This window comes from Zingiber officinale, chromosome 11A (genome assembly GCF_018446385.1).
Source record: "Zingiber officinale cultivar Zhangliang chromosome 11A, Zo_v1.1, whole genome shotgun sequence".
Lineage (NCBI taxonomy): Eukaryota > Viridiplantae > Streptophyta > Magnoliopsida > Zingiberales > Zingiberaceae > Zingiber > Zingiber officinale.
Window position 1 is genome coordinate 19,961,633 of NC_056006.1, and position 25,068 is coordinate 19,986,700.

At 39.0% G+C, this 25,068-nt stretch overlaps 1 protein-coding gene across 4 annotated transcripts; it reads left to right on the forward strand.

The window, feature by feature from the left end:
- Positions 1 to 1,654: 1,654 nt before the first annotated feature.
- LOC122031104 (protein LHY-like) lies at positions 1,655 to 11,784 on the forward strand. 4 transcript variants are annotated; one of them, XM_042590184.1, is made up of 8 exons: positions 1,655 to 1,798; positions 1,864 to 2,035; positions 2,108 to 2,245; positions 2,319 to 2,430; positions 2,642 to 2,703; positions 9,532 to 9,753; positions 9,841 to 11,187; positions 11,280 to 11,784. In XM_042590184.1, exons 3-8 carry the CDS (start codon positions 2,204 to 2,206, stop codon positions 11,604 to 11,606), a joined length of 2,112 nt encoding a protein of 703 aa, XP_042446118.1. In that variant the 5' UTR covers positions 1,655 to 1,798; positions 1,864 to 2,035; positions 2,108 to 2,203; the 3' UTR covers positions 11,607 to 11,784. The 4 variants fall into 4 exon arrangements, with proteins under 4 accessions (XP_042446118.1, XP_042446121.1, XP_042446120.1 ...); XM_042590187.1 differs by having other exon boundaries at positions 9,859 to 11,187; XM_042590186.1 differs by having other exon boundaries at positions 1,867 to 2,035.
- Positions 11,785 to 25,068: the final 13,284 nt, after the last annotated feature.

Sequence of the window (25,068 nt, forward strand, 5' to 3'; positions counted from 1 at the left end):
ACTGTGTGCGTCGCGCAGGAGATCAAGCTTTGTTTTTTAAATTTTTTTATTTTTTAATATTTTAAATTAAAAAAATCAATTAAAAAAATTAACATTTCCTTACATAAATTTCTAATACATTAATATATCCCCTCAACATATTACAATACTCAATAAATACTTAAATTAATTTAATTTAATTTTATTTTTAAAACCAAACACTATAATCTAATTGGGAAACTTGAACCCCAGAGGTAAGATTTAAAAAACAAAATAGCTTTGATACTATAACCCAAAGTCTGAACCCTAGAGGTAAAATATAAAAAAATTAGCTTTGATACTATAACCCAAAGCCTGAACCCTAAATAGCTTTGATACTATAACCCAAAATCTGAACCCTAGAGGTAAAATAAAAAAAATAGCTTTGATACTATAACCCAAAACCTGAACCATAAAAATTATATTTTTAAAAAATATTTTAATTATTTTGTTAATTCAAAAATTTAAAAGAAAAAAAAATGCTGAAATCCTGCGCGACGCGACTGTGCGCGTCGCGCAGGGAGATCGCTTTGTTTTTTTTATTTTATTTTGTTTTTTTTAATATTTTAAATTCAAAAAATTAATTAAAAAAATTAACATTTCCTTATATAAATTCTTAATACATTAATATATCCCCTTAACATATTACAATACTCAATAAATACTTAAATTGATTTTATTTTAATTTTTTTTTAAAACCAAACACTATAATTTAATTAGGAAGTCTGAACCCCAAAGGTAAAATCTAAAAAAAAAATAGCTTTGATACTATAACCCAAAACCTGAACCCTAGAAATAAAATTTTTAAAAAATATTTTAATTATTTTTTTTAATTTAAAAATAAAAAAAATAAAAAAAAACTAAAATCACATATATCCTGCGTGCGTGTACAGTCGCACACTGTGCGGACGCGCAGGATATCAAATTCCTATATATATATATATATAATATGAGAGAGAAGATATCCTGCGGCACGCATCCGTGTGGATCGGTGCAGTGGATCAATCCATTTTAACACGCAGGCGGACTGAATCGATTCACTAATCGATCGGGGCATACTGGATCGATCAGTGGATCGATCTAGCATGAATTTTAATGCCGCCGTACTAAATCGCATGGATGCGTGCCACAGGATAAGATTTCCGTGTGTGTATATATATATATATATATATATATATATATATAGCGATTTATCATTTTTGCCCTCACAAATCCCTCGCATCTTGGACTGCCGACGATTGAAACAACCACTAGTTGGTCGCAGGTTCCGGATAAGAGAGCACAAGTGCCACGTGTAACGCGAGTAACGCACTTTGACAAAACGCCATGCACTTTCCGCCGCATTCTCGCAGTTAGCGCGATCGCCCGCATGCGGACGTCCTCGTCGTTCGACGTGAGGACCGTCCCTGAGCCGTCTGTCCGACGAAGGATCTATCTCCGCATAAGAACTTCTTCGTGCGGCGGCGCGCGCAAGCATCCTAACCACCAAATGGCTCCCACGTAGCATAGTCTCTTGCAGGCACTCTCTGCTGCTGCTGTCAGCCACAAAAAAAAAAACGGAATTATTAATTAAAAAAAATAATTAATTAAACTTCTCCTCCATATATTTCATTTAAATTTCGTTTTCATTTATTATTGCTGAGGGTTGAGGAAAGCCGCGAGAAAATTCGTGGCTGAGATTGCTCCGGAACCCGTCGAGGAGACTAGGCCGCCTCCGCTCACGGCCGCCGCTTCTTCCTTCTCCGGTCGCCATTGCCGTCGACCTCCGCTTCCATCCGAGGTAAGTCAACGCTTCGTCTCTCTTCCTCCCTCTAGGTTTCGTATCTGATTTACTCTAGCATGCAGAAGAGGCTTTTAGTGGGGATGGCTTAGTGCTCGTGATGCCCCATAGTTGTTGCCTGAGGTGTTTTCGAGCTTCTGCTACCTAAGGTTTCAGTTGTCGGCCCCTCTTTTGTTGTCGATCTCTTGTTTTCTTTTGGGTGTAGATCAAGGCGACTGGACTGATTGGGATCAGGAGGTAAGTCACTTTATTTCCTCTTATTTCGGAGTTCTTCTTGTGTGCTGTTAGATGACGGTGATGTGGCTTTAGTGAGACACCTGCTGCTCCAAATCGAGCATCTGGTTGGAGAAATTGAGGGTGGATTTGTTTTTTGTTCGCGCTGCTTCATCGATTCGAGATAAGAGTATGGAAGGGAACTCCTCCGATGAAGAGTTGAGTGTTATTAAGGTCTGGGATCACAGACGTCTCAATTTGTATTTTTTCCCCCTTTGAATACATGCATAAAGGTCTTGTCATGTAGAAAAGGAAGCCGTATACGATCACTAAGCAAAGGGAGAAGTGGACTCAGGAAGAGCACACCCGCTTTCTTGAAGCTTTGAAACTCTATGGGAGAGCATGGCAACGCATTGAAGGTTCGTGGATATTTGATCGTGATGGCATTTTACTGAATATAGCCTTTTCTCCCCTGATTTTTTTTTTCAAAGTCGAGTTCCTAGTGTCCTTACTGCCGCATATCAAGTAGAAAGGATAACAAAAACATTGCTGTTATTTGTAGCAGTAAGTGGAAATTCATCACCGATTAATCTATCAACTTTTTTTCTTGGTTTATGGGGCTTGTTACAGAACATATTGGCACAAAGACGGCAGTACAAATTAGGAGTCATGCACAAAAGTTCTTCACCAAGGTCAGTTTCTTTTATACACATCCATAAGTGGAATCCACTGATTACTAATGTTTTAGGTTTCTTTTATAGAGGGGATATTTTGATGGTTGCTTAATTCAACTAGAAGGGTAATTTCTCTGTTGTTGCAGTTACTTCTTGAAAGACTTTACTTGTCTGGAAACACTCTCTGATAGTGAAATTGTTCCACATGAGCCTGAATAATCATTCACTTACTCAAGAGTTGTAGTCAGTATGTACCATGTACACTGAAATTAATTTGGTTCTTTGCTCAGGCTACCAATTTTAAGATACTGGCCGGTTTGCCCCATCACTTTGCCTTAAATGTAGATCCGCCTTAAGCTTGCATGGTTGCTAGTCGATTTCATGTATATCTATCAATCTAAATTTGCTTGGATTCTTTACCTGCTAGTCTCAGGACACTTGAATCAAGCTTGAGAATCATGCTTGAGTTCTTACTATTGAAGTTTTTCTTAAAAATTTAGGTCACTTACATTTACGCACCATTAGGTTGAGAGATATTGCAAACTGAAAATTAAGTGTAAAGGAACTCCGACAAGCTAATTCTTAGTAAAATTCATGCTGTAATCTACTCTGGAAATTAGCTTGCAGAAATTGAAAGAAATAAGTTTTGAAAGGAATTTTGAAATTGAAAGGGTAAAATAGGAAGAAAAATAGTGATGGGTACGGTTTGGTAAAATCCAATTAATGGGGCATATGATTACAATTAATTTTGTTGTATCGCACTTAAACCCATTGTCTTTATCAAGATTCATAGTGGTCATATTTTGGTTTCTCAAAGCGTTTTTGTCAAAGATCAATTATCGATCACGCGATACTATTGATTTCATTGGACTACTTATTAAGTATTCTAGTTATTTATTTTTATTTTTATTACAAAGAAGGAATATTATCACATAAGTCTTATTTATCCGCTAGGTTTGCCATCACAAAGAAGGCATCTTGCCATTTCTTCTGCCACAGTATTCTTTTACTGGAGAAGAACTACTAAATCCAGAAGAGTTGACTATGATTTCTAGGTCAAGAGATGGTGCTTATAAATATCTTGCATAGATCATTCTGCCTTTTAAGGACATACCTAGTCACTGAATCTTGTCATATAATATTAAACAGACTATAGTATGTGCTCTCAGAGGGCCTTTCTCTTTGATCATACTTAGAAGGCATCATTAACCAGATATATAGTCAATTCATGGGCAATCATTTTGAAAGAGAGAAAACAGGAGCCACGGTACTTATAAGATGCAGTGTTCCCATGTTGAATAAAATTTACAGGTAAGTTTTAACATTATCCATATAAATTTTTCTTTAATTTTCTTCTTTTATGATGTTTTCTCTTAATTATCAACATGCAAGTTATGTCTATTTTTTTGCGACCGTCTTTATTAATTTCTTTGGTGGTCACTACCTTAATGTTTGCCACATGCCTTGATTTGTTGGGTGCTTGGCAGAAATGCTCGTCTTCTTGCATCTTACATGCACTGTTATCAACTTGTAAATAAACACACTTCACATAATACATTTTAGCTGTCAGTTTGTATATAGATCTAAGAGGAAGATTATTAAGATCATTATTAGTTTCAAGGGTTCTGAAAATATTTTAAGGCCAAATTTTCAATCTGGGCTTGGGCATACCGCATACGTATACTACAACAACAACCACTAAGACTTATGCCACTAGGTGGGTTGGTTATATGGATCATTCTACATCATTAGGCTCTATCCCTACTATATCATCATCTATACTTAACTAAATTTTATCTTGTTTTATTATTGCAAACCAAGTCTTTTTTGGTCTTCCTCATTTGATGTGCGTATTGGTTTCATATTGCCTAACTGGAGCATTTATTGACTGTTTAAGTACATGTCTGTACCATCTTAAATGCGTCTCTCAAATTTTTCACTCTATAGATACAACTCCGACTTTCTCTCTAATGCTCTCATTTCTTATTCTGTTCATCTTGGTATGTCCACACATCTATCTTAACATTCTCATCTCTTTAACTCTCATTATCTGCTTATGCTCAAGTCATAACTTAACATTCGTCATATAACATAGCAGGTCTAACCGCCATTTTGTAAGACTTTTCTTTAAGTTTTGGAGGTACTTTATAATCACATAAAACACCTTACGGTCTATTGTGATTACAGGCTTGCAACATTTTAACACATAGGATAGTACTTATATTTTAAGCAATTTTTATTCTAAAATGTAATTTTCTTATTTGCATTTAGTATTTTCCTATTATTTAATTTTTTTTTGTTATATTTATTATAAAGTTGTAAATATGAGCTTGTGCATTGTTGGTTTCCTATGGTGTCAGGATTGGAAAAAAATCTTGGGAACCTGAAAATATCCTAATTGTTTGAACAAAAAAAGGAATGGAAGATCCCTCTTTTTGAGGAAAAAAAAACCCAAATAGGGTTTCTTTAGAATGATTTTTTAAAAATAACCTTGACTGTTGTTGAAATCTCATAGGTCATTGAAGTTGGCCAAACCTTGTCGGAGTTCACCGCTAATTGTCGGTTTAAGTTTCACTAAAGTAACTTATTGATTGGAGAAATTTATTATGTTAAATAGAAACTGAAAATGTTCTCCTTTATGAGATTTGAATCCTTGATCTCTTGAGAAGTAAAATCCTCCCTCTACCAACTTAACACATCTTTAAAATGGATTGTAAAACACTATAACTTTGGTTTGCACAAAAGTGACCTTTGCCAGAACATAGTTTTGTACAAATCATTTAGTCTAAACATGATTTTATGCCATAGAGATATCAATTGGCTTTAATTTTTATATGTAAGAATCAGTAGGCCTCACTAATGATGTGTTTAATGTTTTCACATTTTTGGCACTATGGTAAGTGCAAAATACATGGTTTTATTCCCAAGTAACTTTATGTAGACATTCTTACACCTTACTAATAAAATTTAGTTTGCAAAATCACAAAGTAATAAAGACATAATAATTTTTTACATGGAACTTATAATTTAATAGTAAAACTAAAAAAAATGATGTTTAGAAGTAAATTCTGTTCAACCAAAACCAAGTCAATAATTTTAATTTGATTTTAATTTTGTTCAACCAAACCCCGCCATAGCCGGTCCCAAGCCCGGTTGAGAAAGGGCGAGGGTTACGCGTTAGGTTGCTAGTCAGCGTGGACTTTCAGATAAATATTCAATGAATGAATCCATCAAATTATTGTGTTAATGCTAGAATGTTCTCCGAAAGGAACGCGTTGCAGGGTCTGACTGTAATAGGGTTGGCAAGGACCGTTACATCTCCATGAGAACTCGAATGTAGTGTTAAATATGCAAGAGTTCACGTTGTAGGGTTTGACTGGAACGTATCAATAAGGACCACTATATCTCCATGAGAACTTCGGTGTAGTGTTAAATATACAAGAGTTCTCATACGGGGAAAACAAATATTATAGAAAAATTAATAGTTTAAAATTTGGAACATGAAATATAAAAACGCTCTCTAGTAAAGCAATGGAGGTAGTCAATACGATAATTAGGAGAAGAATTAATATTTTATGTGTACAAGAGACAATGGGTAGGAGAGAAGATAAAAATGATAGATAATCAAGATTTTAAGTTATGGTACACAGGAAAGAGTAAATAAAAAATGGAGTAGATATTGTTGTCAATAATTCGCTAAAGGACAAAGTAGTAGAAGTAGTTAGAAAGGGGATATGATTATAGCTCTCAAGATAGTAGTGGCGAAAGAAGCTATTAATGTAATTAACATATATGCACCTTAAATAGGATTAGATGAACATACCAAATCTAGATTTTTGGACAATCTAGATGATATGTTACAAAATATTCTGCCAACTGTTATGATTTTAATAGGAGGAGATCTAAATGGGCATGTAGAAGTGAAATAAGGAATATTATAGGGTATACGAGGTTATGAGTTTGGAACAAAAAATGAAGAAGGGAAAATTATATTGAATTTTGCGATAGCATATGACTTTATACTAGCTAATACATTTTTAAGAAAAAAGAATAACACTTAGTCATGTTCAAAAGTGGAAATAATAAATCGCAAATTGACTTTCTTATAGTTAGGAAGAATGATAAAAAAATTTATAAAAATTGCAAAGGTCATTTCTCGAGAAAATTTAACTACCCATCATAGGTTAGTAGTGTTCGATATATATCTCAAATATAGTATCAATAGAAGGAAAATATGCACGACTCCTATAATTAAATGGTGGAAGTTAAAGAAGGGGAAGAAAAACATAGTTAAGGATTGAGTATGATTACAAGTAAAAAAATAGTAGCCAAGAGTGTACTTGATGAGTCAAAGGGACGTGCATTACCAAGTAAAAAAATTTTGGTGGTGGAATGATAAAGTACATGAAAAAGTTAAGAAAAATGAATAGCTTATAAGAAATTATATATTTTTAAGAACGAGAAAAATTTAAAACAATATACAGTAGTCAAGAGAGAGGCAAAAAAAAAATAGTGAATGAAATTATGAATGAAACTTTTAAATGTTTGTATCAAATATTGGATACAAAAGAAGAAAGAAACATTTGTATAATAGCTAAAATGAGAAAGAGGAAGATAAGAGATCTTATTGAAATAAGATGTATTAAAGCTGAATGTAATAGGGTACTAGTAAATAACGAGGAAATAAAAGAACGATGGAAGAGGTATTTTCATCAACTTTTTAATAAACGTTTAGATGACTAACTTAATTTAAGTAATTTAAGTAAGTCAAATACAACAACAACTAAGTTTTATCCCATTAGGTGGGGTCGGCCAATTTAAGTAAGTCAAATAAGTATAGAAATTTAAATTTTTATCATATAATTCAAACTTAATAGAAATAAGACTAACGAAGAAGATAACGGTGATCGAAAATCAATCTGGATTTATACTTGGAGGTCGACAATAGAAGCTATGCAACTAATTGAAAAGTAAGCAAGACTTACACATAGTATTCATCGACCTAAAAAAACTTATGATAGAGTTCCAAAGAAAATTATATAGAAATGCTAAAAAAGAAAGTTGTTAGTATAGCGTATATTGAACTAATTAAAGATATATATGAGAATGTAATGACAAGTGTGAAGACTTTAGGTGGATTAACTGAAGCGTTTCCCATAAAAATAGAGTTATATCAAGGATCAGCTCTAAGTCCCTATCTTTTTACACTAGTCATGAATAAACTTACTGGACACATCCAAGATACAGTACCATGATACATAAAGTTTACAGATATTGTTTTGATAAACGAGACACGTGAAGGAGTAAATGATAAACTCAAATTTTAGCGGGAAATGGAGGGGAGTGTCATATATTATTTGTGATCATAAAGTATCTATAAAACTTAAAGGAAAGTTTTACAAAACGATGGTTAAACCTACTATGTTATATGGAACTAAATATTGAGCTATAACGCAAGCACATGAGCAAAAGATGAGAGTTTTAGAGATAAGGATGTTAAGGTGGATGTGCGAACATACATACAAGAATAGACAGAACAAGAAATTAAAATATTAGAGAGAAAGTCGGATTGCGCCTATTGAGGAAAAATTCTAGGAGACACGTTTAAGATAGTACGGATATGTACTTAGACGATCAATGAATGCTCCAGTTAATTCAAAAGAAAAATATTGGACTGATTTAATCTGGTTTGGTAGACCCTAATATACACTCCAAGTGTTGTCCGGTGAGATGTGGAGATATTTTCATATGAGAATGGATGTTCATATACCTTTTGGCACATAATAGATTTTGCATTTTTATAGGGCCAACAAAAATATGGAAATATTGAAAATTAAGCTAGTGAGATTGTGATGCCTACTAATGGAATCAAAACCCAACAGGTATCTCTGTCGTACCATCAAAATATGGTTTTGCACTTTCCTAACACTGTAAGAATGTTACTAGAAATGTTATTAGTAAAGTTATAGTGATGTCTACACAGAGAATGAAAGCTAATAAATACTTATATGACACTGACCATTTTTAAGTGCCAAAAAATATCTATATATTTGAAATATGATTAGTTAGGACTTAGGAGTGAGATGTAGCAATACTTGAATATGAGAATGCAAGCTAATGAATATCTTTTTGGTATAAAATTATATTTTGAACTTATGATTTTTCAGAAAATATGTTTGGGCAACAATTATGTATGTTTATTTGTTGTACCTTATAATTAGATGATGTAATTTGCTAAGTGCATAGAAGGTGAGAGCTGGTACTCAGAGGTGAAACATATAAACTCGCCAAAATCACCATAGGGTATAATCTGGTATTTGAGATCAACTTAAATGGCTCATATATCCACAAATTTCTATTATAGGGTACCTATCATCATCCATAGTGCAGTCTCCAGGACCCTTGGTAGAGATTTTTCACAACATACTCGATTCAAACCTTTTAAAGAGGAGACTTCAGGCTCTTCTTGGAGAAAAAAAGGCCTGGTAGGGCTTTTTGCATTAAAATTTGTTGGTTTGATTTCAGACTTAGGTCTTGCTTCAACAAGATATATTGGCCCAACTCACATCAAGCTTTGTATATCCAATGATTGGCTCTATATGGGCGACCTCCATGGCTAGCATGGTCCAATCTAGGCAATTGAACTTGGAGACGAACTACTGTGTTACTACATGCCTTTCTATTTTTGGTAGACAACTCAATTCCTACAATTCCAAATTGCGTGGTTATTTTTATCTCTCCTATAGCACTTTTTGTTCATAGTAAAGAAATATAGATTTTGGGTTCTAAACAGTTGATAGAAAAAAAAAAAAAACAAGACTACGGCTAAACCAAGTAAAATTACAGCTTGAAAAAGAAGCAGTTGAGAAAGGTATTGCCCCAGGACAAGTTCATGATATAGATATACCTCCTCCAAGACCTAAAAGAAAATCAAGCAGTCCATATCCAAGAAAGTCCAGCATTGGCACTCTCGCTTTGGAAGAAGCAATGAGCAGAAAACCAGAAAAATCAATGCCTCTCCTTGGCGAAAATCAAGTAATAGACATCAAAAGTGATTCTTCTGGAGAGGTAACCACTTGTTTTTCTAGGTTTTCATGAAATTAATAGATCTGTGCATTTTCCAAAACTTAAATATTTGTTAGCTGCTTTGATTAGAAGTTAATGGCAATACAGAAATTATCAAGAAAAAGGATTTCAGAAGATGCCAATTGCTCAGAAGTTGTTAATGCATTTAAAGATGCAAAATCTAATTCCATCTCTTCTTTAAACAAGATCTCTTCCAGCCATAGTGCATTTATTGAATTCTTGCCAACTACTAAGGAGATAATGGCGGAGAAGATTGCAACTAACAAGTCTTCAGCTCCTCTTGAAAATAGTAAATCTTTTATAGAAGAAGAAACTGAAGGACGCCTAAGAAAGTTTTCACAGCAGCAAAGCAATTTGGGTCTAGAAGATGAAGGAAAAACATCAAAACTTGAAGGGCTCACAATACTAGATTCATCTAAAGGTGATCAAGCCAATGCAAATAAGTCTACTATGCATGTTAGCAATTGTAGACAGAGCATGCAAATTGATGCATCTGATAGCCAGAACCCTTTTTCACTAACTGACCAAGTAGGTGACGAAGCAAATGGAAGCCTGGCTTCTACTATACCAGTCCAGGATGCATCGACAATCAGTTATTTTCATCAGCCGCATACAGCCTCTGTACCTCTTACCCATCTCCACGATGATCAAGATGTGTATAGGTCATTCTTCAACTCATCCACATTTCCAAGTCTTATTGTTTCTACCTTGCTACAAAATCCAGCAGTTCATGCTGCAGCAAACCTTGCCGCATCATTCTGCCCATCTACAGTGCTTCCTTCAACCCAGTATATCCCAGAAGCTCATAATGCACATATGAATCCAACTCCAAGCTTGGAGGCTATAGCTGCTGCTACAGTTTCTGCTGCAGCTGCTTGGTGGGCAACTCAGGGTCTATTGCCGTGTTTTCCTCCTCTTGCTGGTTTTGCATTTTCTCCTCCAAACATAAATGTTCCCTGTACAGGCATATCACTTCCAGTTCATGTTACAGCTGATGACAATTTTCCAAAAGAGATGCAGCAAATTGAAGATCAACATAAGTCTGAGGCTATAAAACCTCAGCATGCCTCTTCTAAATCAATGTCATCGTCTTCTTCTGGCTCTGATGATTGTGATGGAAGAGATGAGATTTCTAAGGAACTTAAAGACACTGGATCCAGCAAGATAAAGACATTAGCAGCTCACAGATCTTCTGATTTAGATAAGGCTATGAATCAGAAGAAAGTGGATCGCTCTTCTTGTGGATCCAATACGGCATCAAGTAGTGAAGTAGAAACATACACCATGGAGAAGAAACATGAAAAAGTGAATGACGAGGGGAAAAAAGACTACGACAATTTTTCAAAATGTGGGTTCAACAATTACAGGCTCAGAAGTAGCGGAAGTTTAAATGAATCCTTGAAGGTCTCTTCAGAGGTTGTAATATGATAATTTCTTGTTAACCCCATTAATCAATTGGACATTCAAGTATGTATCACTAAATATCTACTATATCTTGTTTTTGTTAGGGTCGACTAGCCTTCCAAGCATTGTTTGATCGAGAAGTACTTCCACAAAGTTTTTCACCTCCACAAACTGAGAAAGCTACCACTTTGAGAAAGAAGGAAACCAGTGAATCAAAAGTTAATCACAAGAACACCGTATGTTGTTCAACTAATCTGAACCAACAAGGCGACAAGTCAAAGGAAGAAATGTATATAGTACATGAAAAGCGCAAGGTTCATCAATCAGGGTTTAAGCCTTATAGGAGGTGTTCAGTAGAAGCTGAAAGCAACGCATTAGCTGAAGGAGCTGGTAGCAAAAGGATTCGTCTGCAAGGAGAAGCTTCCTCTTGACTACATGCTCACAAAGAATCGTTCGTCGTCTCCTATGTTGTTCTATGATTTCACAGATGGTACCATAAAATTTTAGAACTCATCTAATTATATTCTTAATTCATCCAGCAGACCTCCCACTTGGTAAACTACTCAAGAACCTGTATTTAAGCAAACTAAACTAAATAATTTTTTTCAATGCTGTTTGTGACATGGTCAAATTGAAATTATATAACGGCAAGTGCTTGTTCTAGCCAAGTGTAGACCATGGATATGCTTCTCTGCTGAATGAAGACAGATGATCTACACACCTTGCCAGTTCAGCTCAGGAGAATTGTTGGCAGTCCATCCGAACTTCCTTATGATACTCTCAATTATGAGGTAAGTCAACTTCTTCTGCCGCTGCATTTTAATCCGCTTGGAGTTCCTGTTTCTACTGCCATTGACTGGCCACTCCCTTTGATCTCCTTGGCGCACCGTTACAACAGAAACAAATTATGTTGTTTTTAGAAGTAGTAGTTGACACCAGATGTAACGAGCGGACCTAGAAGATGACATGATGGTCAAAGTTAAAGTGACAAGGTGGTCACAGTAAAAGTAACATGACGGTTAAAGTCAAGGTGACGTGGCGGCTAAAGTCAAGGGAAGAGAACATTCTCCACCTGGCTTGATTGTTTGTTCAACGTTAAAGCTTTCAGGTTTAGCCCGACCGGATTACAAGTCGTTCGGGAGAGTGACAATTGACTCTTAAGCCGGTTGAACATAAGGGGTTTAGGGCTTTGCTCTTGAGCTGAAAAGATAGCGTGTCTGATCGGATTAAAAACGACTGGTCTTATAGGCCGGTCGGAAAGTCTGACCCACCTCGCAATCGACTAGCCATTGGTCTGGTCAGAATAATGGTTGGTCTTCTCAATTCTCACAAATCTCTCTCTATGCATCTCGGTCAAATAAAAGGTTGGCCGAGCTTAAGACACTTAGCCTCATAAATCTCTCTATGCATGCTCAGCCAGATAAAAGGACAGTTGGGCTTAAGGTACTTAGTCACATAAATCTCTCTATGCATACCTGACCAAATAAAAGGTCGGTCGGACGTAAGACACTCAACTTCATATTGATTCCCAAATGGATTTTCAGCACGCACAATTCGTTATATGGCTTTTTGAATGAACTTCCAGTATGCCCAATGCAGCATATTATTTTCCGAACAGATTTATAATAACATTCAATACATAATAAAATAGCTTAATGCAAGGATAGACATAAAGACGACCTACGTTATAGGTCGGGCAGAATATACTTAGCTGATATCATGAGTAGAGAATCATAACTTGTCAGATTAACAACTATGTGTCAAAGAATATTTTTCTGGAATCTTCTTTAGGGATCATCATATTTCTCATTAGCAGACTATTTATGACAGCATATTACTTCAACAACCTCAGCAACGACATAAGCTATAAACGACAAAAGAGGTATATATATAAGTAAACGGAAGATTCCTTGGACAATTATTGCACATTGCCTAGGTTGTACACTTTCCTTTACTTAACAACCTCTGACATACTTCGTCACCTCATGATTGTGGAAGTTATGAGAGGTGGTATATAAAGGGGGTCATCTCCGTTGGGAAGATACATTCTCTGAATATCTGAAGCTTACTCTCGCGCGCATGTTCTCTACAGTTCTTCATTCACCCATTCGAAATTGTACTAACTCGAGCGTCGGAGGACCTTCACTAGGGACTACCCTCCCTAATTTTTGAGTGCTGATGTTTTGTTTGCTCATTTCCGTGTGCGCAGGATCGAAAAGAAGCCTCTCTGTGGAGTAAAAAGTCTTCTCTTAGTCAACGACCAAGTCATCGTAACCAACGCACCATCTCTATAATTTTTAGATATGATCAAATTTGGCGCCGTTTGTGGGAACTTTCGTCTGAATCTAAAGATCAGAGATGAAAGAAGTTGAACGATCCACCACTGTCATCTTAACACAAGAAGATCTAGAGATACTCATCAACGCCCGAGCACAGAAACTAGCGCAACAACAACAACAAGTAGCTACTGGTGGCATGCTGTCACCACCTAATCTCGTAGCATCTACAATAGCACATCAAAGGGAAAGAGGAACTTGGGAGGAAGTCCCCACCCATTTACCTCCCGCGTCTCATTCACCAATCTTGCATCATCGAGCGCTCTTCCGTATGCCACCCGAGTACATGGGCTAAGAAGGACTACATCAAGAATCTTCTGGAGAAGCACTTGTCCGAAACAGGCGCAAGGGGAAGGCCCCTACAACATGTAGCTCTCCTGAGCAGATTAGCACCCCGCTCTCTCAAGGGGTGCTAGAAAATAAGTTGTCAAAACATTATCAGCCCTTGATAATAGGTGAATACTTAGGGTCAACTGATTCTGAGGACCACCTCCTTAAATTTGAGAATGCTGCCCTCCTGCATTAACATACAAACTGTGTAAAATACCGAGTGTTCCTTACCACACTGGTCGGCTCGACACAAAGATAGTTTAAGCGAATGCCGACAGACTCCATCCATTGTTTCAGGGATTTCTGCAAGGTTTTTCTTCATCATTTCGCCAATAGTCATCATTACCAGAAGACTCCTCTGAGCTTTTTTTCGCTCAAATAGAGACCCAAGGAGACACTCAGGGTCTACATAAAAAAAATTCAATCAGGTGGCTATGGATGTCTCTACAGCCACCATTGAAATTCTAGTGAGTGTCTTCTTCCAATGCCTCACCGATAATGATTTATTTTGTTCCTAATCAGAAGACATCCACGGAATTTCTACCATCTACTTGACTGAGCGATCAAGTTTATTAATGTCGAGGAGGCAAAGGTCGCTTGAAAGAAGGAAGTCATTGCATCGGCTGCGATTCCAATGCTCGAGTGCCAAATATTACCCGCTCCGCCACATAGAGGACCCTGCTTCATCGTCAAACCTCGACCCCAGGTCGTGCAGCATGTGGAGGCTAAGCGAGAAAAATATCCCAAGCCCCCTCGAGGAACCTCGCGGCGGTGGTGCACATATCGCCAGTCAGCCACTCATGACACCTAGAATTATTATAATATGGCAAATTGCCAGAATAACAATCAAAGATTCCGCCGATGCACTCTAACCTCACCCTTATCAACGGCCGGGCATCTCGCCCTAAAGAGACTAGCGAGAGGTCGAGCGACACCAAAGAACAGCTCCACCGCCAGCAAATTGGGCATAGGCTCCCACTTGGGTCCAACGAGAGCCCCCCCCAACATGGCAAGTTAAGAATTGTAATAACACTGCCTGGGACGATATCGACATGATAGTCGGGGATCCAACGGATAGGGACTCCAACCCCGCAGATTGGAGATTCATGCGGTCGGTTGCAGCCAGGAGAAAGTACAGGGGCTCGAAATTAGTTTTGGGCCCAAGAATTTAAAAGGGGTGGAAATACCACATGATGATACTTTAATAATCATGGCTATTAAGTTAATTATAATATTTACCGTACTTTTGTTGACACATGCAGATCATTCAATATCATCTTCAAACAAGTGTTTGAGCAACTGTAAATAGACCTGAGAGCTTCAATTCATGGTGACTCCTTTGTATGAGTTCATAAGCAATGAAGTCCAGTTGCTTGACCAAATAAAGTTAACTATATCCTTAGGGGAGGACCCCTAATGAGGACACGTCGATCGACTTTGATAGTCGTGGATGCACCCTTGGCCTACAACGTCATTTTAGGTCGATCGACCCTAAATGAATCCTAGGTAGTAGTTTTAAGCTTCTGCTAAAAAATAAAATTCCTCGTGGATGATCAAGTCGAGGAAGTCAAAGGTGATCAACTAGTAGTACGCAAGTTCTTTGTTGATATAATCAAAACCGAAGCTAACTCCGCCCGAAAGATGCAACGGATGGAAGTCAATGCCATCAGGGAAGCACCACCTACCCTAATGTACGAAGAGAAGGAGGAGGTTCAAATTTATCTAGGCCAATCGGAGGCTACTACCCAAGTAGTTGCCAATCTACCTCTGGAACTTAAAGAAGAGCTTGTTGCGTGTTTTAGACGTAACAATGATGTTTTTAGTTGGGAACCCAAGGAGAACACATGGTCATGGAGTACGTACTCCATGTCTTCCTTGAAGCCCGATCGGTCAAGCAAAGAAAGAGAGATTTTAGAATAGATCAAAATAAGATCATCTGCACAGAAGTAGACAAATTATTGGAGGTTGACTACATCCGAGAGGTGCAATTCCCAAGCTGGTTAGCTAACGTGGTCCTGGTGTCCAAGCCAAGAAACATATGGAGGATCTGCATTTACTTCAGGGAGCTCAACAAAGCATGCCTTAAGGATTACTACCGCTTGTCAAGAATTGACCAGGTAGTAGATTCAACTTTTGGCTACAAGCTAATTTGCATGCTGGACACCTATCAGGGGTACCATCAAGTACTGCTCACCAAGGAAGACCAGGAGAATGTTAGCTTCATAACTGTTGAAGGCACTTATTGTTATAATATTATGCTATTCAGACTAAAGAATGCATGTACTACTTACCAATGACTTATAAACAAAATGTTTCGAAAGAAAATTGGGTAAAATATGGAGTTTTATGTGGATGACATCCTTATTAAGTCTCTCAGGACGACCGACTTATGCACTGATATGGAAGAAACCTGTCAGATTTTACGGCGATACGGACTGAAACTCAACCCCAGTAAATGTTTGTTCGGAGCAAAAAGTGAGAGGTTCCTGGGTTACATTATAACCGAGTCAGGAATAGAAGCTAACCCGAGCAAAGTTCAAGCCCTCTAAGACATGACTCCCCTGCATAATCTGAAGAGAGCGCAAAAACTGACCGATCGGATCACAACCCTATCTCACTTCATCTCCCGATGGTTGATCGAAGCTTGCCTTTTTTAAGATCTTCTACTGGGCGACAAAATTCTAGTGTGATGCTGACTATGACAAAGCTTTTAAGGAGTTAAAAAATTATTTGTCTATCCTGCCTATACTTACTAAGCCAATGGCAGGCGAACCTTTGTGAATGTATTTGTCAGTCAATGAGCTCGCAGTCAGATCAGTATTGGTGAGGAAGGAGGGCAAATATCAATAACTTGTATACTTTTAAAGTCATTTATTAAAAGGAGTCGAGTGTCATTACACCATGCTCGAGAAATTAACATATGAACTGGTCTTAGCTACTCGGAGGTTGCGTTCTTATTTCCTTTCTCACCCAATCATGGTACTTACGAACAACACTTTGGGTTGAGTACTTGTCAACCCAAAATCCTCTGAGAGGTTGATTAAGTGGACCACAGAGCTTAGTGAATACGAGATACAATATCAACCCCGAGCAGTCATTAAGGCTCAAATCTTAGCTGATTTCATAACATAAATGCAAAACCCTGAGCTCGAGGGAACTTGAAAAATATACGTGGATGGATCATCCACTTGGTAGGGTAGTGGAATATGTATTCTTATGATATCACCCAAGGAAGACAAAATGCAACTATCTGTTATGCTGCATTATTGGGCTACTAACAATGAAGCAGAATATGAAGCATTGATAGTCAGTCTACAAACCGCCAGACATGTGAGAGCTTCTCAGGTATTAATTTATTTAGATTCTCAGTTGGCTGCGTAGAAATTATCATGAAATTTTGAGATCAATAATGAGCGGCTCAATCTCTATGCAGAGGCATTCGAGAAGCTTAGAGTTGGATTCCAAGAAGCAATTATACAAAAGGTTCCTTAGATAGAAAATCAAATAGTAGATGACTTGGTCAAATTGACTTCCTTTATAGTTCCATGGACTCTAGAAAAGCTAATAGAACAAACACTACTAGTAGCTTGCATTGAATATAGGCCAACCTTGAATTGTAGAGTGATTGAAGAACACCCATCATTTTATTTCTGTAGCAGGGCGTCTTGTTGGTGCAATTTACACTAATGAGCTAACTCAGGTTTTGATAAATGAAAAATGGATTAAAGTTAGTGTTTGTAATCTAATTTCTTATCAAAGTGTGCAGGAGTTGACGAGTCTAGAGGACCTGACACCAGGCTGAAATCCAGCTAGGTTCGTGGGACCTGATAGTTGGTGCGAAATCTAGATAAGTCCGTGGGACTTGATATCTGGCAGGAAGTCTGATTGGATCCGTGGGACCTGACAACTGGCCGAAATCTAGTTGGGTCTGCGGACCTGACAACTAGTAGGAAGATCTTGTGGGTCAAAAACAAAGTCAAGCGACTGCAGTTGATAAGTGTAGGTAAGTAATTGGAGGAGAGATCTAGTGAGAACAAGTTCCCGGTTGAGGGAACTATAGGCGTTGGTCCAGCTTATGTCCATTTAGGAAACTTAAGTTGAGACCTTGACTAGATCCTAGTCTCGAGGAGACATGATCTAATTACTATTACTATCCTGCTTGATTGTGCTAACTTTATTTTACAGGAAAAATATATTTTTGTTGCCTGGACTAACTTATTTTTATAGGAAAGAAAAGCAATAAAAAGAGTGTTCGGACGCCCGGAGTTGGTCCGGGCGCTTAGAGTTTGGGCGCCCAGAGCTGGACTAGCTACGACTAGCGGGTGCCTGGCTAGGCACCTGGGTGCTGGTCTAGGCGCCTGAACTAGAAATGTTATCCAGGAGCTGAGGAGTTGCGTGAGCGCGTGACTGGCTAAGCCCACGTCAATGGTCTAAGCGTTCAGAGGGGGTTTGGGTGCTTGGAGGTGGATAAAACTTTGTGGATGAAGTTTCGATGAGAGGTTGCCATGTCAACATGGTCCAAGCACTTGGAGGAGTTCCAGGCACTCGGAATGGGCCTATATAAGGGCCTTCGATCAATAATTTTAGAACATCAATTGCTACAACTTTCGTACTCACGCGCTGCTCTAAAAAGGTCTCCGATATACCTAAAAGCTGCACCGACAATGTCACGCCCCGGAGGAGTCCCTGTCCGAAGAAATTTCGACAGCATCTCCCTTGTACGGCGGACAATCTGAAACTTTCTACATATCCACATACCTCAGCCACATGCGGCTGGAATAATAACAGAAATAAAATACAATCACAGACATTCCACGCAGTTTATATAACAAGTAAACAGAACAATAATACTCTGACTCGAAATCAACTCTACTCAACTACACTCGTAAAGCTCAAATCCGATTTTTCCTACTCCACTACACTCATAAAACACAAATCCAACAAACTCACCTCTTCTGCCGTCCAGGCAGGCATGTAGTAAAACATACCGAATAAAAATCCATCAACAAGGACAATCCATGCAATATCCAGGTATCAAACAAATCCAAGTGTAAACATGGTCAAATAAGAAGCAAAACAAAACCAAAAGATCCATAAGTCTTCGGGGTCTTCAGGGGACCAGCAACTAGAACTCTCTCCTGACAGCATCATCCTGAAATATAACAACAATGGAGGCGGGGTGAGTCCAACACTCAGCAGGTACAATTGATATGCAAAGTAAGGAAATAACACCTAGCACTAATCATGCGTACAGTCTCCTGATAAAATAAAGGTAAATGCAAACCGAAGTAAAACAGGAGAAAGCACTAACGGGACACAGGTATAAGGACAAGCAGTCAGAAGGTATAGAAGACACATGCATGTCAAACATAGGTATCCAAACAATGTGCAGCATATAAATGCAGCAAACACAAACACAAGCAATAAATGCATCATGCATATGATGCCAATGTCATGGTCACCCCTGACGCCAGTCAGCCAACTCACAACAAAAGTGGGACCGAGTGGGTAGGGCTGTGACTACCATGCACTCTGCATCAATACTCCTGATGAGTGACCGAGTGGACGGGATGCTGTCGGAGTACACACATACTCCTACCCCAAATCATAAATGGGGGAGCGCAATGCTCTCATATCCAGGTACACTATGACGGGGAGGGATCTCTAACGTGTTACACGCTGCTTCACACTACCCCTGAGCGGACCAACGGAGCACCGGAAGAGCAAACTGACGTGCTACCACGCTGCGTCACGCTACCCATGAGCGTCACAACGAAGCACAGAACAGTAATGAAAACTGGCAATGTGCTCGACAATAATGGAGCAATCTATCACACAGCATATAATCATGCGAATGGTGCATGTCACTAGGCATGGTATTCTACTAAACCAATCTATGGACATATAATGATGTGCACCATAGTGAACAAATCATATCAAAGTACACTGATCAAATAAGGTATCAAATCTAGGTCCTGAACATGGTGAAACATGGTTATATCACTACCCCTATGAGCATGTGTAATCAGGTACATAACCACACGAAATGCAAAACAAACAATCAATCAAGCAGGTAATAGGTAATCGGGTAGTGATTAACCAAAACAAATGAGGAACATCATTAATGCAACTTGTTAATTTCATTACTATGCATAACAAAGACAATAAGTCAAAAGTACCCGCCTCCAAATCAAAAAGTCCAAACTGGTCCAAATACGACGTCGAGATGCTCGTCTCGCGTTAAATCCTGTGTCACAAATATAAACATATTTTATTTAACTAAATGCTTAATAATAGCTAAATAAAATATTTAACCCTAAATTAGGGCAAAACCCTAATCAACATATACATGATCTACAACTAAGCAAAATGCTAATTCATAGACCACATCAGCTCATTACTAAAAATTTCCCACCCTAACCGGATCAAGAAAAGATCAACCAGATAACCTAATCTAAGTAGCTCACTGCTAAAAATACCCAAGATTCATTACCCCCTATTTTAGAGACTAGGGTTAACACTTACCTCAACTCACAACCAAAGCTGATTGCTGCCGGAAGAAGTAGCTGCTGGAAACCCTCCACTGAGGTGATAAAAAACCTAACAAAATGTATAGAATCAGATCCCAAATTCACGCTAGCAGCTTACCCTTGACCGGAGATGGAAGGAACCCACTGCATAGGGGTGAACCAGGGTATCGACAATGATGTTGGGTCGAATCTGATGACCAACAACAGTGCTAGGGCACACGGTGACGACACTGGGGCTCGGGTGCCGGCACAAAGAGTCGGCCGGTGATGGCTCTCACAGCGTCGGCATCGACAGAGGAGAGGAGGAAGGCGTCGGCATCCGTGATTAGGGCACAATGTGGAGATGGCCGGCTTTGTCCTGTGCGACGGCGACGCTCTGCAAAGGAAGAGGGCGTCGGCAGTGTGGCTCAGATCCACGGCACAGCGGTCGGCGCTCGTTCTAGGGCACGGCTGGGCGGAGGAGAAGTGGTGAGACCGAGGGAAGAAGGGCTCGGTGAGGAAGAAAATGAGAAGAGGGGAGAAGATCAGCCTCGTAGAAGAGGAGGAGGCGGCTGGAGGCGGCTGGTATCGGCACAGGGGAGGTTAGGGCAAATCGGCGCGAGAAGTGGCATCGGGTGAGGCTCGGGTCGGCGACAGAAGAAAAGAAACGGAGAGGAAAAGGAAAAAAAAATAAAGAAAAAGAAAAAGGAAATATAAAATAAACATTTCCTTGCTTAAATGGGTCGCCTAAACAGGCTTTTCTGGGCCCCTTTTTATCCCCGTTAACTCGTCCGTACGAGCTCTGAAAAATTTCCGAAAAATTCCCAAAAATTTCGAAAAATTTCCTTATTAATATTCGCCTATTTTCGATATTTTACATTCTCCCCACTTATAAAAATTTGGTCCCCAAATTTCAATATCTACCATCAGTAAGAACTAACAACAGATATAGAGTATAAATGCTGAACGATATATTAAATCACATACCTCAAGTGAAAAGATGGGGATATCAAGCTCGGATAGTATCCTCGAGCTCCCAAGTAACTTCCTCATCCAAATAATACTGTCATCCGACTTAAACAGCTAAATAGTCTTGATCCGCAACTAACGCTCTTTCCGGTCTAAAATCCATACCGAAACCTTCTCATAGGTGACGCCAAGCTGAAAGGAACTGAGATTATCTATCAACACATGTATCGGATCGGGTACGTATCTCCTCAGCATAGATACGTGGAATACGGCGTGAACGCCTGCCAAGGACGACGATAGTGTCAACCAGTAAGCTACTGCTCCAATCCTTTCCGAGATCTGGAAAGGTCCAATGTATCACGGAGTTGGCTTACCTCTGAGGTCAAATCTCTTCACCCCTTTCATGGGTGAAACTCGCAGAAATACATGGTCGCAAATGGAGAACTCTAAAAGTCTCCGACTTCGGTCAACATAACTCTTCTACCAGTCCTATGCCTCTGACACTCTCCGTTTGATAGTATGGATCAACTCTGCCTCATGCTGAGTTCTACAAGCTCCCAACAACTATCCTCCCCAACCTCATCCCAGAGGGTGGGTGTCCGACCAGGACTACCATACAACGCTTCAAACGGTGTCATCCGAATAGCCGAATGCAAACCGTTGTTGTAGGCGAACTCTACCAATGACAAGTGGTCCTCTCAACTGCCTCCAAAATCCAATACACAAAACCTTAACTGAACCGAAGGTCTCTATCCGAAATAATACTCAATGGGACACCATGTTATCTGATGATCTCTCGGCAATACAGATCTGCTAATCGATCCAGGGAATCAGTCTTCCGGATCGCTAAGAAGTGCGCGGATTTGGTTAATCGATCAACGATTACCCAAAACGCATCATGACCTCGTTGTGTACTCGGCAACCCTATCACAAAGTCCATAGTAATGTGATCCCACTTCCACTCAGGAATAGGAACCCGCTGAAGTAATCCTACAGGTCTCTGGTGCTCAGCTTTCACCTGCTGACAGACAAGACATCTAGCTACGAAATCCGCGATGTCTTTCTTTATGTCGTTCCACCAGTAGAAACGCCTCAAGTCTCGATACATACGGGTCCCGCCTGGATGAATCGTAAATCGAGAACGATGAGCCTCCTGAAGTAGCTCCTGTAAGACCGGATGAGACTGAGGTATGCATAATCTGTCTCGGAAGAATATAATACCCTCCTCGTCTCGTGTGAACTCGGTCTGCTGCCCGGAAGCTATTTGGCTACAAATAAACTGCAAATACTCATCAGCAGCCTAGGGCTCTCGTATCCTCGTCCTGATCAACGACTGAGCAACCATAGTAACCAGAGTACCCTGCTCTGTCTGTCCTTACCCCTCAAGGCCCAAATCGGAGGAACCTTAAATCAAATCTGTGACCATAACTCGATGGCAAGCTAAAACCCCTCCGGACTTCCTGTTAAGCGCATCGGCAACCACATTAACTCTCCCCGGGTGATAGCTAATGGTACAATCATAATCCTTTAGGAACTCCATCCATCTCCTCTATCGGAGATTAAGTTCCTTCTAAGTAAACAGATATTTGAGACTCTTATGGTCAGTGAGAATTTCAAATGTAACGCCATATAAATAATGTCGCCAAATCTTCATGGCAAAAATAATGGTGACTTGCTCCAGATCATGTACAGGGTAGTTCTTCTCATGATCCTTCAACCGACGAGAAGCATAGGAGAGTACCATATCGTGCTGCATCAGAACAGCGCTCAAACCCTAAATAGATGCGTCGGTGTAGAGGACATATCTGTCCTCTCCAGAAGATAAAACCAAAATCGAAGCCGACACTAATCTCCGCTTTAGCTCCTAGAAGCTGGTCTTGTCATCCTCAGTCCAAGTGAACTTCACGCCTTTCCTGTCAGGCGTGTAAGTAGCATAGCAATCCATGAGAAACCCTCAACGTATCTCCGGAAATATTGAGCCAAACAAAGGAAGTTGCGAGCCTCTTCTATAGACTCCGTCTACTCCCAACGGTAACAAACTCGATCTCCTGTGGAACCACGGTATACTCCTACTAGTGACCGTGTGTCTCAAACATCTTACAGAAGACAACCAAAATATGTACTACTGATCTTCACATCTAGACGTTTCCATCTAAACATCTCTAGAACTATGCAAAGATGATGTGTGTGACTCACCGTGGATCCGAAATAAATCACAACATCGTCAACAAAGACAATGGAAACTGATCCAAACATCCTGGGAATACCAAAATCATCCAGTCTCTGAAAACATCTAAGGCTTCCTAAACCCAAATGGTAAAATCATGACCCATAATGTCCGTATCACAAACATTTCTAACCATAAGATCCCTGACAATAAGTTTGAAATATAATCACCAACAATACAAATCACCAAAGAATATATCCACCAGTGTGAGAGCAACACTCCATCACAAGAAATACCACATACGTGGGAGTAACGCTCTACCACAAACAATCCGAAATATGTAAGGGCAATACTCTATCACAAACCAACAATAATATGTGGGAGCTCCGCTCCACCACAAACGATCCTTAAGTGTCCAAGGCACCTAACTATCCAACTAGAGGCTGCACGAGATCACTCAACCACATATCACTGTGGGCAGCCAAAGGTATAACAATCCATCAATCAAATCAAACTCATCGTCAAATCTATCAACATCGTAGTGAGTCACCCACTGATAAAAATATGGGTTGACAGGGTAATCCAATAAATGACATAATGCAGACACTCTACATCCTGCATTCAACATAAGTAGAATCATGCTGCTACCAACAATACACCTAGCACACTTGCTCACACAACATATGTATGATCAACATAATCCTCCAATTATTATACACCAAACACACACACACAGGTATAAATCAGTGTGATACCTCCAACAATACCTACCAAACCCGTGTGTATATATCAACATAGGTATAATCGACAATACACTTCAAACAACCTCACATGGCATATATACACCTATGCCAAAAGTATAATCAACGTAATACTTCCAACAAAGCATACTAAACCCAGGTGCACTCAAAATCAAACATAATAAAAAAAATACCTCAGATACCACATCAAACCCATATGTACATATCACAATACCGATGTAATCGACAAAATACTTCCAATTAAGACACTCAAACACATGCGCACATACTACGACACAGCTTAAATCAACAAGATACATCAAGAAAAATACCTAAACTCATGTGCACATCCCACAACATAAATTAGATCTACAAGATACTTTCAATAATACAATCAAATACATACACCGAACTACATAGCTATGATCCACAAGGAACCTACAACCCATAACAGAACATGTATACCTATACTACTTGCAAATGGACAGTCTACCACAGGACTCCTACAATACATAACAATCATAATATACATGCAACATAGACATGCATAATCAGCATACTAGCTCAATCAAAGAGTCCAACCTTATTCTACCAACACTCATAGGTTACGGGTATACCTAAACAAAATCATGCATAGGTATCAAGCAGGAATACATCAATCATAGACACCCCAAAATAAAGCAGTCTAATCATCCAGTAACAACCCTGCTCTAGTTCAAAGGAAATCGCCAAATTGTCAAATAACTAAATTAGTTCATGGGTCAATTCAACACTAAATACATCAACTCAAACTAGAGAATGTCAACCCACATAATATCATATGTATTAATGTGTACGACCCA